The 15,574-nt window shown below is 45.2% G+C and overlaps 1 protein-coding gene across 2 annotated transcripts in view; it reads right to left on the minus strand.

Moving 5' to 3' along the window:
• SLC44A1 (solute carrier family 44 member 1) overlaps window positions 1–8,544 on the minus strand; it is an 889,643-nt gene extending 881,099 nt beyond the window's left edge. Inside the window, exon 1 of one of the 2 annotated variants that reach the window (XM_069630839.1) lies at window positions 8,327–8,542. In XM_069630839.1, the coding sequence (XP_069486940.1) occupies window positions 8,327–8,350 (24 nt within the window). In that variant the 5' untranslated portion in view covers window positions 8,351–8,542. Of the gene's footprint in view, window positions 1–8,326 lie in introns of both variants that reach the window. The other variant, XM_069630838.1, reaches the window with a different exon arrangement.
• Between the last annotated feature and the right edge of the window lie 7,030 nt (window positions 8,545–15,574).

Genomic DNA, 15,574 nt, shown 5'->3' on the forward strand with positions numbered 1-15,574 from the left:
TCCCCCGTTCCAACTACATACTTGACCCGTTCCATCCACCAGCTTTACCCACTTCCATCATCCCACTTTCTCCGTTCCATCCACAAGTTTCACCCGTTACTTCTACATACATCATCCGTACCATCGATATGCTTCGCCCGTTCCTTCCATATGCTTTGCCCGGTCTATACACCCACTTCACCAGTTTCATCCACCCACTTTCTCCGTTCCATCTATCTACTTCTCTTGTTCCTTCCACATACTTCACCTGTTCCATTCACCCAACTTCCTCCGATTCCATCCATCCACTTCGCCCACATACTTAATCTGTTTCAACTCCATACTTCGTCCTTTCCAACCACTTCACCCATTCCCTCCACCCACTTCACCAGTTCCCTCCACCCACTTCAAATACCCGCTCAACACTCTACACACCCGACATCCGCTGAACACACTACCTCTGCTCAACACCCTACATGCGCTCCACGCTCTTTCATTCTACGCTCTCTCATCTTCTCCACCAACGTTCATCCGCTCGAACGCCATTCATCCGCTTCACCGACATTCCTCCGCTCCACCGATTTCGTCTGCTCCACTCGCTTCATCCACTCATCCTGCATTATTGGTTCTACCAGTGTCATTTGTCGCACGCACTCTATCCGTCCCATGTACTCCATCTGTCTCATGCATTACACTCGTCTCATGCACTTGAGTCGTCTATTCTATTAGTTCCATTTATACCATGCACTCTTACATTCCACGCCATCTATCCGTTCTATGCGCTCTACCTATTTTGGGCACTCCGATTCGTATCATGGATTCATCTTTTCCATCCTCTAATTTTTATTTGTCTCGTCCATTTTGTTCCTCTCGTCCTTACATTTATTTCATACAATTTATTCATTTTATCCACTTCACTGCTTTGATCCGCTTTACTCATTCTTTCCGTTTGGCCTTTTTAGCTTACATTATAGGTTATTAGTTTTCAATTTCTTGCTTGGATCTTGATGCTTGATTGTTATTTATCTTACTTTTGTTTATGATCTAGTAGTTTGGACTAATTTGAATTGCTGTTATCCACTTTATTCCTCTCGTCCATTACAGTTATTTCATCTATTTCATTACTTTCAACCACTTTATTGCTCTCATACGACTTATTCTTTTTATCCACTGCTTTGATCTTTTTTACTCATTCTATTTTGTTTGTCCTTTTTAGTTTCCCTTAGAGGTTATTAGTTTTCAATTTTTTTACTCTGATCATGATGCTGGATTGTTATTTTTGATCTAGCAGTTTGGGCTAATGTTTATTGAGTTGCTGTCGGTTTTAGGGGAAGAGCCATGTTTTCAGTAATTTGCAGAATGACATGAGGTCCTCGTTGAGTCGGATGTGGGGTGGGAGGGAGTTCGACCGCGTGGGGGCCAAGGCTGAGAATGATGATCCACCTAACTTGACTGAGTTTGTTTTTGGTATGACTAGGAGGCCGGCTGAGCTTGATCTTAGAGTATGTGCAGGGTGATATGGTTTTAGTTTGTCTTGAAGATATTGAGGTCCGGTTCTATGCAGTGCTCGGTGAGAAATGCATAAGGTTTTGAAGGTCACCCTTCGGGCAACCGGAAGCCAGTGCAGTGTTTTGAGGGCTGGAGAGATGTGGTCCCTTGGGCCAAGCGCTAGTAAGAGTTTGGCTGCAGTGTTTTGTGCTCTTAGTAGTTTAGTCAGTTGGTATGCGTGGACTCCGAGGTAGAGGGGGTTAGCATAGTCCAGTCTTGATTTAACAATAGATTGGACCGCAGAGAGTCTGTTGGGGAAGGAGAGGTATGGAAAGATGCGCTTAACAGATTTAAGGTGGCAGTGGCAGGACTTTGAGACGTTGTTGACTTGGCGCGAGAGGGTTAGGTCTGAGTCTAGGATGCAGCCAAGATTATTTACTGAGTTAGAGGGGGTCGGTGAGTTGCCCATGGCAGATGGCAAGTGTAGTGGGTGTGGAAGAAGTTTGGTGTTGCCGCATACCACGATTTCGGTTTTGGAGGGGTTTAGCAAGAGGTGGTTTTTGGTCATCCAGAGATCTATGTCAAGGAGGCAGGAAGTAAGGTCAGGTCGGCAGTTGGGTTTTGAGTTCAGGAGTTTTAGAATTAGTTGAGTGTCATCAGCGTAGTTGTAGCACAGGATGTTGTGCGAACGAATTATTCCTGGGAGGGTGGCCATGTAGAGGTTAAATAAGAGGGCCGATAGGCAAGCTCCTTGTGGAACTCCAGTGTCGACTGGTCGGGCTTGGGAGGAATAGGAGGAGAGTAGGGTTATTTGTTTCCAATTATTGAGGAAGGATGCTATCCATTTGAGAGCGGTTCCACGAATTCCTAGGGAGTGGAGGCGGTCAAGGAGGATTGAGTGGTTGATTGTGTCGAAGGCGGCGGATAGGTTAAGAAGGATTAATGCGGTGCATCCCGCAGAATCTTCCGTATGTTTAAGGTCATCCCAGATTGAGGTTAGGGTGGTTTTGGTTCCGTGTCGGGCTCTGAAACCTGATTGTGCGGGGTCTAGGAGATTGTTGGCTTCGACAAAGGCATTTAGTTGGGAGTAGGCGGTTCGGTCAATGAGTTTGGCAAAGAACCTGGTGTTTCAGATGGGGCGGTAGTTTTTTGGGTTCGAGAGGGTCGGGGGAAGGTTTTTTTTATAAGAGGTTTGACATGAACCGTTTTGAATGAGTCGGGAAAAATTCCACAGGAAAGGGAGTCGTTTATGATGGTTCTTGCGTGTTCTCCGGCGCAGGTAGAAGTGAACATTTCTTTGAGGGTTGCGCTGGGCAAGCGTCCAGCAGAGAGCCGGATGGTTTGCGGGCAAAGAGAAGTTTGAGAAATTGGTCGGAGGATATTGGACTGAAGGAGCCGACCGTTGGTTGGCTAGTGGTCATAGGCGGTGGGATGGCTGTTATGGTGGGTGGATTGCCTGGTGGGTGTAAAAAAGAGTTAGTTTGTTGGTTAGAGCGTTTGTTCTTTCGAGAGCTGTGTTGTAAAAGTGGAGAGAGAGTGAGTCGCACAGCGATTGTGAGGGGGGGGTCGGGAGGGTGGTGGTACACGTCGGTTTGGTGAATTCGGCGATGATATTGTGAAGTTCTTTGCTGGGGTTTTTACAGTTTAGGATTCGTGAGTTGTAGTGTGCTTTTTTTGCTTTCCGTATCTCAGCCTTGTACTGGTGAAGGTGCCGGGCTAGGGTGGATCTGCTCAGGGGCGTTTTGTCTCTCCGCCATTTGCGTTCTAGAGATGTATATAGTTGTTTAGTGGTCTTTAGTTCAGTGTGAACCACCTAGGGAAACGGCCACGGTGAGCTGATGATTTGCAAGCGGGTGTGAGACGCATTAGTGAGGAGTTGAGCCATGAGTCAAAGGCGTCGGAGGTTAGTTGTTCATTGAGTAGGCAGGTAGGGGGAGGAGACTGACAGAATGCGTCAGCTAGGTCGGGAAGGATTTTTAGTTTCTTCCAGCATTTGCTTAGATTCGGAGGTTCTGGTTCAGGAAAGGGAAGCGGGTTGTGTGAGCGAATGGTGAAAGAAACAATGAAGTGATCGGACCAGATGATGGGGGTAGAGGGGGTTTAGATGTATCAGGTTGTGGGAGCTGAAGATGGCATCAAGTGTATGTCCTTTATAGTGCGTCGGGCAGTTTATGTGGGTTTGGAGGTTAATTGCGTCTAGGCCGTCAACTAGAGAGTGGGTCATAGGGTTGGTGGGGATGTCAAGCCATATGTTGAAATCTCCTAGCAGGGTGAGGTAAGGATGGTTTAGTTGGAGGGTGGCGATAGAGTCCCAGAGGTTGTTTGAGAATTGTCCATCGTAGCCAGGTGGTCTGTAGTTGATTAGGAAGCTGTGGGAGAACGAGGGGAGGGGGGGATAGTTTTACGAGGAGTGATTTGCAGGAAGAAATGGATGGTTGGTTGTCGATGATTGAGGCGTGGAAGTGAGACTTGAAGGCGATTGCAATTACTCTTCCTCTAGAGGGACGGTTCAGTGGGATGAGGGAGTCGTCAAGGGGGAAAGCTTCATTGGCGATAGGGGCAAAGTCGTTAGAGAACCAGGTTTCTGTGATGAAGAACAGGTCTGGTTTGTCAGAGGCGAGGAGGTCAAAGATGCTGTGTCTGTTTTTTGCTATGGATCGGGTATTAAAAAGGATGCAGTTTGCTTCGGTAGAGGAGGATGATGTGGGAGCGGCTGAGATGGGGTTGGGAGGGGAGAGGGTGGAAACTGGAGAGAGAGGGGGATGGGGTGGTTGGTGGACAATGGGAAGAGTAGGCGAGCAGAGGAGTTGGTGGGTTTGGGGGTGGAGGGGCTGGACAGGTGTGTTGGGTTGTTCGGGTTTGGCACAGGGGATTTAAAAAGGTGGGGTGTGGGGGTTAGCAGTTTATGTTGTGGATGGTGAGAATTCAAGGGAGAGGGGTTTCAGGCAGGGTGAGGCTGGGGGGGGAGGGTGGCGATAATTGAGAATGGGAGGATGAGGTGGTTGGATGAGACAGGAGAGGCGATGAGGACTGAGAGGTTGAGGAAGACCAGGTACGTTTCCTCTTCAGTGTCTTTGTCGCGATCGGTGTGAGAGAGGGTAGGGGAGTCAGAGGGGGGAAAGGGACATGGCTACTGTTCTTGCTAGGGCGAGGCATGCAGTTTTTAGGGAGGGGAAGGAGTGTGGTCGTAGGGGGATGATGGTGGGCATTGAGGGAGGCAGGGGGAGGATGGTTGCTGGGTTGGGTGTGCCTGGGAGGTTAGTGAGAGGGGGTATGATCATAGTAGGTTGATGGGCAGTGGGGATGAGAGGAGCAGTGGTCTTAGGGTGATTGGCTCGCCATCGTGCCCCTCTGGCTTGGTGTTTGGAAAGGGAATGGGTAGGGGGTGTGGTGGAGGGTTATTTTCGGCAGATCTTGGTGGGTTGGGTGCACTCATGGTTTGAACCGTTAGGCAGCCCTTCAAGTGCAATTACACCACAGATTTATTGTTCTAATGGAAACTAGGCCGCAGAATGCTTTAGGCAGATTTTCAAATGTAGCTAGATCCCAGAAAATGATATTAGGCGGCCTTTCGAGTGGATTTACACCACAGATTTAGGTTGGGTTTCTAAATGCCAGCTGGACTACAGATCTGCTATTAGGCGGACTATCTAGTTGTATCTACTGCACAGATACGCCATTAGCTTGATGTTCTTCTAGGAAACTAGGATATAGGTATGCTTTTTGGCAGGCTTTCAAATGTAACACAATATACTGAAAGAATTTGTCCAGAGGTTGTTTTTTAATTTTTAAAGGTATCAAACATTTTATTTATTGAGATACATTATTTTCAAAAAATGAATTAATCATTCATTAATGCACACACATTAAATTACATTAACATTGCAGGGGAGCATAAGACACCAGATAATAAAAACCTAACATCACCATCATTCATCAACAGTCAAACCATCATGTGCAACTCAAATCAATCAGCCTCATTCACTCACAGTAAAAAGATTTGCAACTAAAACTTTTAGTGCAATCCATATGTGGTAGCATTTCATAAATTAGCCCCACATGGTCTTAAATATTTCATTTTATCCACATGGAATGTGTATCAGCACAACCATTAACCAGAAATGTGCTCTATTCCACGGAGTGGGTACGTTCAACAAAGAATGATAAATCCCATCCGTGGATGTTCTTCTCTACCGGTTTCGACGTTTTGTGAACAAATTGGAATAACGTCTTCGTCAGGAGAAACAATTGATACAATATTACCAGTGACTCCAAATGTCATATGCTCTAAATGGTCAAAACCCGTTAGGTGTGACTCAAGGAAAATCAACCGAATATCAAGAATCTCGGGAAAGAACTGTAACTATTCCAGTATTCAAACAACCGTTGCCGATGTTGGTGTTGACTCAGCACAAGTAAACTGGGTTTCAATTGAGTAGTTGAAGCCTGATAAAGGTGGCCGTACGTGCTGCCAAAAGCATGTTCGAATCCAAGTCTGCCATTGTGTCGGCAGTCACTTGCATAAATAGGCACCAAGGTCTCATCACACGTAATGGAGGGGAATCTTTTGTCTCGACCAATCGGATCGGGGTTGGGCAGGCCGGAGCAACCAGGAAGTTGGATCACGGCAGTACTAAGAGGCACGGGGGACCCTGGACAGAAAATAAACAAAATTGCCCGCAAGAATTTATTTACAATAAGCGCAGCTGCGTCACTCACCTCGCTCGCATTGGAAAGAGCAGAGGGTGGGTGGTGCAGCCAATCGGATCGGGGGTGGGCGAGATGGTAGGCGGGGTGGAGGGAGGGAAGGCCGGAGCAACCAGGAAGTTGGACCACGGCAGAGAAAAGGAAAATAACGTTAAAACAACATTAAAGCGTCACCTGTCATGGCTGGTGGCGTGCTCTGTATTTAGGAAATTACATTTTTACCCATTTAGAGCCCTGGGCAGTTCTAATGTACTGTTATGTTGATTTATACCATGCACCAATACCACCCAGGGCCAGTCTCCAGGCGCTCGATTGTCAATCACAATATGTTTAATCTACGTTTGCAATTCTGTATCTTAGTATAAATGACTCACATACAGGCTGACGTCAAGGGTACACGCGGGTGGATGGAGTCCACCACACTTTTTTCAGAGGGCTCCTTGATATGCTAATTTCTGGTGACACCTCATTCAATTGGTATGTTAATGAGTGCCCCCCGCCCCCACTTTTTTTTTTTTAAGGACTTAACCCCTGCGTCACATATAACACTAATAAATATGTTCTAAAGAGGTGTGCATCAATTAGCAGTCTATTAAATGTGTATGCAACGTTGGATCAAAGATGTATTGTTTTGATGTTTCGGTTGGGTTACATCTAGTAGTATTTTGTTTTTATTATTCCAGGCAGTGTGTAATCTTGCGACATTGCAACAAGTGCTAAGGAAAATTGCAAACCAATCCTCCTGCCAGCCCATCCCATCCTTTTTCGATGCAGAATGAGTACCACTAGTTTCCTTGTCCCTCTTCCACCAGCGTGCAAAATAGCATTTCTTTCTTTGAACCAAATATCTTTGACGATGCTTAAAAACAAAGATGCTCTGGGTGCTGTGACATTGCATGGAAGCAATTTAGAAACCATGCACAGACGTTACACTTCATTGGCGTTCAAAGTCACGAAGGAGACTCCGAGCTGCATTGCTATAGCAAAAAGCATTCAGCCTCCAACCAATGTGTTTCTCCTGAGTGTTGTAGTGTTCCTACAGGATGGCAAAAAAAATAATAAAAATAAAAAAAGGGGGTTGGGGGTACGAGCAACCTGCGATAGATTATCAAATTTAGTAGGTCAACCGTTTTGCATGGGCGTCGCTCTAAAACATTTGAACCTTCGTCCAGGCAAATAGATCCGATACCGTAACACACAAATAGCGTGGCCTGGTAGCATAAGGAATCATTTTGCATGAGAGAAGCTGAGGTATTCTTTTGTGGCAGAGAGAGCTGCCGCTCGCCGGAATTAACATAAGGGGGGAAAAGGGAGTGCTTTCGGTCAGTCGTCTGATCTCAAACCCACCGTCACAACAAAGGCCTTTTCCACAGTTTCAAATGACAGCCACAGAACACAAGCCTGCTCTCGCACATTACTCGGCGCACCCCCACCCCTTTAGGTGAACAGGGATCGGCCTAGGTTTTTACATCAAATATTACATCGTGAAGACAAGAAGGCAGGAAAGCGTGAGAGTTTCCAGTGCTTCCCGGCACAGGGAGCAGGTGCCAAAAACGCAATGAGACTGCAATGCCGCTGGTGGCAAGTGTCCAGGGGAATCCTGGGCAGTAACACGCATACTATAGCCGTATAACTTGCGGAGTGTGCACGGAAAAGGTGGGAAAACTTGCACTAACGCAGAACACAAACCAGAGCTGACAGATGGCATGTCCAACTTCACAGGCAGGCAATTGGAGATGGGGGCAGCAATCCAGCCAAACACCCATGAACCATAACCAACAGTGCGTGACTCGATTGCCCGAGGGAGGTGGAAGAAGACTAAGGTCAGCAGGGAACACCAGACCTACTCTACCACGGGGGAGGAGAGGGTACACAATACATATCATGGAACGCAGACACACCAAGGGCGGCAACTGTGCTCAAGACAGCACCCTATTTGTTGTCAACAATGGTGCCATTATTGAAGCCAACGTCTCGTAAAAACGATTATGGTCCAGTAAAGGTTTGATGCATCCAGCCTTCCACAACACAAGGAGCCGATCCTTCAAATTCTACCTTCTCGAAGGATCGCCGCAGCTGCCCATTTCCAAGCTGTACATAAATCAAAGCTTCTGGGGCATTTCGGTCTATGCATGTAATCAGTGCAGCTCACCTGCGTGCTGCCACAGCATCCCATTGTTGTGTTTCCTCTTTTCGGACGGTGCTGTTTCTCTTTGGCTTGAAATAAAAAAAAAATCCTATAGGATGCTGGGGCGGGGAGGAAGAGGGGCAAAAACCAAAACAAAACTAGCGTGAGAAGGGGAAGGGAGGGGCCGGGGAGGAGAGGAGGAAGTCAAATTGCCAACAGGAGGAAATAGTACCAGCGAGTCTTTAAAAAAAAAAAAAACTCCTTCCTCCTCCTCCTCCTCCTCCTCCTCCTCCAAGGGATGCAGGGAAGGGGCGTCATTCAGGGTAGAAAATAGACTAGCGCGCCATCTTGTGGCAATATGCTGAAATACGCATCAGCCATCTTGAGTCAGATGCACTCTCTCAACCAGAATAAGGCGCGAACCAATAAATTAAAACGTGTACTCCCAGGACAGGTGCTGGGATTTGCGGGGCCAAGTGTGGCAAATTAAGCGGGAGGCTCTTAATTTGCATACAATGACATCACAGGAAGGGACGTCACCAGAAGTCAGGTTTACTTACCTGTAAACACAGTTCTTCATAATTTGAATATTGCCTCAGACAGGAAATTCCAGAAATGGAAAATAAACATGTGCAGAAGTAAAACACGTATTTAAAATAGGTTTTGCCTATAAATTGAGAGTGCAATCCTAGAGCCTATGCACTGCCAAGGAAGCCTTCCACTAACCAATCAGTCTTGGGCATGTAAGTTCCAGCACCGAGGCTTTTCCTCAGATTCACCAGTTGACACGGGGCATGGGCGAACAAGGGGCAGGTGATGTGGTTAGGGTGAGTGAAAGCAGGGGTATGCTGGAGTTGACAATGGTGAAGAATGAAGTCAGGGAAGAGGAGGTCAAAAGGGCATGGGGTAAAGAGACACCTGAGAGCAAGTGAATGTGTATAATGCTCTCTGCAACCCACTCTTGGTGAGCGCACCCTCTCTTTCTCGCTTTACTATCTTTTCCAGCCTCTCGCTCTCTCTCTCTTCCCGCTTCATCTCTGTTCCTCTCTTTCCTTTGGAAGAAAGGAAGACTCGTACAGCGCCACATAATTACTAAATAGCATCCATATGCTTCCTTTAACTCTTTGCCCACCTCGGCGCTTTGGGCCCCTCTGATAGCTTGTGCTTTCTTTCAACACATTTTCCGCCCACTCTCCCTTTCACTTTCTGCTTCCTTTCTCACATTTTCTTTGTATTCTGCTCCTCTTTCATTTGGAAGGTCGGAGAGACTTGTACACAGTCAACACATAGTTAACAATAATTCCCTGTAGGCGCTTCCCGAGATTCTCCTCGGCCCACTTCACTTTACATAGGACCTCGCTACACTGCTAAGAAGAGAAGCAGGAACATTCATAGGAGCTCAATCTCCATTTTAAAAAGGGCCCAAAGGGTTAGATGCACTGTCGAGAACCCATCTTACTAAGCTTCTGTATAAGGAGCCACAGGCAAATCTAAGCCAGAGAGGCCTCCAGACAAATCCTAACCAGTGGAATTCAGAAGAAGTGATAGTTAGTCATAAACTAGAGTAAGGTCGCTGCTGGCAGCGTGGTACATAGGATGGTTTATCAACAATGCATACTAGCTGTGACTGGACTGAGATAAGAACCGGACTAGTGTGTATGTGGCGGGGAGCAGGCTTGAATCTGCAGCATAAAGGGGAGGCACAGAGGCGACTACTCAAACTTAATGCCAATGCGACAGAGCACTGTCGCTGATAAAAGCAAACACGCAGTCAGTGCTTTAAAGAGGCCAGTCCTATTCGGCCCTAGCTACCTGCACTACTTATTTGTGAGCATTTGAGTACCTGCACTTCTCAACACCGGAACGAGAGTAGCGATACTCAGCTGTGTTACGAGATGAAAATGAAAGCTTTTCATTTCACTTGATCGCAACTTGAAGGACTAAGCTTCTGCAGCCCCCTCTTCCTACTCCTCTCTCCACTACCCGCAGTGCCCATAATGTCTCCTTCAGGGCCCACCCTTCAGAACAAAAGGAGAAAAAAACATGCATTTACTGTGCTCTCACAACACTATGCTCAGAACACTGTTTTGCCAAGTAGGCATCACCTGTTACCCTTGGTCTCCTATGATGGAGCAGGGATTTATTTGGAAAGCCTAGGAAATTACTTTTGTAAGAGGTTTCTTTGTTATTAGTAGTGCCTAGTCTAATATGTACATCTTTAATTGGCGTTGTGATGGAACGTTTTTCTACTAAGTCTCCTGCTGTTATATTATGTTTTGGTTCACTGTGTTTGTACAATTTAAAAAGTGTATGTGGCTGATGGACGAGGTCCCGATTCTGTGACTAGAGGAGCCATCTGTATTTCCTTGCAATCCTGGTAGCAGCATATAGTATGGAGAGGTGCTTCAAGGCGGCGAGCGTATAGCATGGAGAGGTGCTGCAAGGCGGCGAGCGCTGCCATGCTTACCTGCTGGGTGCATGTCTGTACAAGTCCTCTTCCTCGTTCACCTTGCCGAGGCCCCTACCTCACAAGGGGGCCAGGGAGGGGGCTCTCCTTGGGTGCATTGTGATGTGAATCAATCATGGCGCGTTCACACGAGATGGAGCTGTAAATGGGCCTTCAATTAAACCGTTTATTGTAACAAACAGGGGCCGTGGAAGTGTGATTTACGAAGCATACTGCCATTTGAAAATATGAAAGGAAATTACCAATTTGCAAAACAAATGTATTTACGTGCCTTCTGTTAAGCCCGTGTGTTTCCAGGCAAACGTGAAAGCAAAGTGTGTCCATTCTTTTTTTTCTCCTGGAGTTGTTCTTTTGTATTCGGTGTTGTTGTTGATATACAGATATGGGGAAAAGAGTCTGGGCATCTTTTCACTAGCTGTCACCACTAAGAAGAGATTACAATCAGCCGATTGTGGGGCGGTGAAGGCAAACATTCCCAAAATAAGGTGAGTCATATTAAAGTAGCCTAGAAACAATTGCAGGATTCGGTTGCCACATACTACAGAAGACCAAGCAAACTACAAACTGTTCCTTTCAGGCAAATCCTAAAATGTGATGCGACATCACGTGAAATCATGGAGGCAGCTGCAGCGACACAGCCCACGCTGCAGCCTGCAAGAGAGGGAGTCAACTGCACCCTCTGAGGGGCCCCATGAGGTCGGGCCAAGTGCAGCTGGACATGCTGCACAGTCCCAGCGCCGGCCCTGTGTACTCCAAGCTCTTATTTGAATGGTTTGTGGTCAGTAGTGTACAGATCGTGGAGGTAGGATGTGGGCCTTTTGGAGCAGTCCATCATATTTTTGCCAGCTGCTGCCTCTGTGAGAGCTGGGTATTACCGACTTTCGCAGAATGACACTTTTGCCCTTTTTTTGCCCACATTTGTTACCTTTTATTTACTTTAACACATAAGAGACAGAACACAATCATTTTCAATGTATTCCCCAAATCTGAGTTCCCTACACATAGCTCACTGTCCCTACAGCATATCTCTTTATCCCTCAAACGGCTGCAACTAACCCTGGTAATGCGCTGGTGTAACGCCTATCAAGGTGAAGGAAAGAAGAGAAATCTCACACTGTCCTCTCTCACTACTTTACTCATCTACTAAAACTAGGCGCACACTACTAATGGAAGTCAAAACTAAATCCTTTTATTGTTGTTGCTTCCAATTCGTGTGACATATCAAAAAGCTAAATAAGCAGTAATATATGAATAGTTATCTTATTCAGTATATAAGTCTGTATTGGTTAATAATGCTTCATAAAATTACAATGTGATTTACACAAGCCCAATTTTGTTATCTATGGGTCCAGGGGATCAGGTCATCAGCCCAATCCACTCCTTGTCTACCGGTTTCAGCGGAATCGGACCCACTCTCCGCTTTCTTCATGACTTTCACTGTGGCAATAGTTGTCACAGAGTAACTCTTAAAAAGACAATCTTCTCAGTTGTTGTCTTGCACTCCATCTTTCACAATGGAGAGGGATTCTCGATTTGGATGTGGGACATCACGGTTTTCCTATTTCGATCCCTAAAAGGGAATATATACAAAGGGGGACTATCAGTACGTTACATGTTTTCAGTAACTCGTATTACCACTCTCATAGAGTGTGGGGCTTACCTCTCAAAGTGTCTGGTAAGCAACAGTATTTTAATGTTATGCCATTCTCTTGATGTCATCAGAAAAAAATGTTGGTCTTTCTGGTCGGGTATCGCCTGTAGGTGGATAATTCCTAATTACTATAACATCCCATAATTATTACAGCATTAAATTATTACTCTATAGAGTGCCTGCTATAGGTAATTAGATCATGGTGTGTTAAGTGACCTCAATTCACCACTCCAACTAAGTCAATGCCGAGTCTGGGATGCCCAAGGGAAGCCCTTAATTATATATTTTTATGACAAGTTCATGAATCTGGCTGATAAACCCTTGTATAATGCCCCTCTATTTCAATCCCCCTGACCTCACTGAGCCAAGAAGTAGGTTTGTTTTGCAAATTAAAAGATTTATATGAAAAATTAAACAAGATATATATCACACTTTTATAAATAAGTTAATATTTTATAGCACACTTATGAATATGACAGTGATCACCAATGGATAGTATTAGACTAGCACACTTTTTTTTTAAATTACTTAGGAGTTGGTATAGAAAGGATAAGGTAGCTGAGAATACTTTATGGTTTCAAGGAAATACAATGATGAAAAAGAATGCAGCACAGAAATAAACTGAGATGGTTTCCACAAGAGCTAATATGATCACTTTTTCTTTTGACAATTCACTGCCCCCCTATGCAATATAAGGAGATGGAAGAAGAGCACACAATTTTCAGGAATACAATCAAATGCAATACCAATTCAGTTCCCCCCTAGCAAGCTCAGAGCAACAGGGATGATTTTAAAACACAGGCAAAAATAATTTAAATGTGATTTGCAAAGAAGTGAAAATACGCTAAAAATGATTTTAATTCCCTATAGGAGATTCAGGGTAGGTGATAGCTACTTAAGATTGGTTCAGGTCAACACTATCAGTGATTCATGAGGGATTATCAGGTTGAAAACGGATTTCAGCAGTTGCCAGCAAAAGACAGCGATTTTGACAGGTGGAGGAATTTGATTCAAATTGCGATTCGCGGCACTTTTTCCGAGTACGTCGAGTGGGATTACGGAAAAACTATAAAGAGTAGAAAGTCGGTTTAGGGCTTGTTGGAAAGCTGAGGATCTTAGCTTTAAAATGAAAAATCTCGCTCCTAGGACGTGCGGTTCAAAAGATACAGACAATTTAGTGGAGGTAGATTCTCAGAAATAAAGTAAGATTCAAATGACAAATTACACTTTCACAGGTTTGAATCACAGAATGGACACACAATTTCTATGCAGTTCTAAATAGGTGGAAATGTTTTGAATTAGATTATTTTAAACTAAGAGATTGGTTTTGCACAGCTCCGGCTGGATACTCACTCCTAATTTTGGAAGGAATGGGCCTCGTCACAGATCTGGTCAACAGGTTTAGCTGCGGTTCTCTCTGCTCTGCTGGTCTGGATCTCTGGTTCTGGCAAAAGTTCTGGCACTGCACAGCGGTCTGGTCTGGGTCTGGTCTTCTATCGGCACTGCACGGGGGTCTGGATACAGTTCTGCTTTCCGGGTTCCGGCACAGGGTTCTAGCCAGAATCAAACAGCTCACCCGGCTGTTGAATAGTTTGGTTAGGTTGCTGGATTTGAGGCCTCTGAAGGATTCAGCTTGTGGACTAGGCCTCTCTGCTACAAGTTCTGAAGTCTGGATTCTAAGTTCTGGTTCTGGAGTCTGGTTTTCTAAGTTCTGGTCTCTGAATATTGTCTGGATTTGAAGTCGTCCGGCAAAGTGCTTCGCAAGAAAGTGGAAAGTGACTGTGTCTCCTTTATGTCTTTTGAAAGTGGGTGGGAAGGCTGACTTTCTATGCCCAACCCTCTGAGGATCCTGATAGGCTAGAAAATTCTTTGTCGCCTGACTGGGGAACAGAGTTGTGAGTCATCCGGCATCCTTTTTATGGCATACAGAAAGAACACTCCCCTTGTCACTTTGCACACAAATCTATTTTTGACTTAAATGCATATTTATCTATGTACAATTTTTCTGATATTATATGTCCAGTTAACATATTTTCTGTAGCACCAAACCATCCAATCCCTGTCTTTGTAAGATGTTGTGTTCACTTCTGACAGAATTCTGCCCTTTTCATCCAGAACACAACCTCTAAACTTTTCCAGAATTTACACAAATGTGCGCAAGGAATATGGGCATCAGATGATGAAGTGTCAGATTTTTACCATACATACATTTGGAGTAATACCCTATTTTCCGCTACTACCCCCAGAACATACCACAGAGTCCTAAAACCTCTTAAAATGTGCACAGAAAAATCACAGGACTCATGATATTATTGATATAATTTTGACAATGATGTACTATGAATTATCCATTTCCCTAAAATTATGCTCTGGCCCAGATGGGTGTGGTTTAGGTCCCAAAGCACATGGGGAATTCCTTGTTCGTCCCCACCTCCAAGCTCGGCTGGCTCACAGAGGCAGTGCCCCTCCCATTTCCTTCCGGGAGGAAGCCATTTACGACCCCCTGATTTAGCATTTGCCTGAGCCAAGGAAAGTTCATTGTTCTGTTTCCTGCAGTCTCAGGTACCCCTCCCCTAATTCAGTCAGAGAGGTGTAATCTCCTTTTGGTGGGGGCAGGAGAAGACAGGCCAGGCCTGTGAATGCAGTTGCTGGGTAAGTTTCAACTCCTGTCGGGGGTAGTTGCCGGGCAGAATTCAATCTCTTTAAGCCAGGCTTCAGCCAAAGGTCACTTTTGTTCCCATTTTTCTTCATTCAAATCAAACTTACAATTTTGACACATGCAGCTAGAACGCTGATTCTAAGTTCAAAATTATGACATTTAAACAGTTGCAACCTATGTTACACTCAAAAGTAGGTCACTCATTTATTTTAAACATTTCGATTTTAGTGGCTTTCAATCCCATTTCACTTAAGCTGCTGACATCCACAGCTCAGCCAGTTTTGTTATGAACATTATTTTAGGCTCTTCATCTTTCCAAATTTGGTATGCACACAAGACTTCATTCTACCAGACGTCTGCTGGTGTTCAGTAAGATTTTTTAATATCTTGCAATGTTTGAAATAGGCATTTTGAGCTTGCATTCAGAGAAACAAAGGTGATTTTAAAGCGCTTTTTGAGCTAACAGGCACTGCTGTTTTTCCTTTGGCACCACGT

The sequence above is a fragment of the Ambystoma mexicanum genome, chromosome 6q, assembly GCF_040938575.1.
Source record: "Ambystoma mexicanum isolate Mex_15411 chromosome 6q, UKY_AmexF1_1, whole genome shotgun sequence".
NCBI lineage: Eukaryota > Metazoa > Chordata > Amphibia > Caudata > Ambystomatidae > Ambystoma > Ambystoma mexicanum.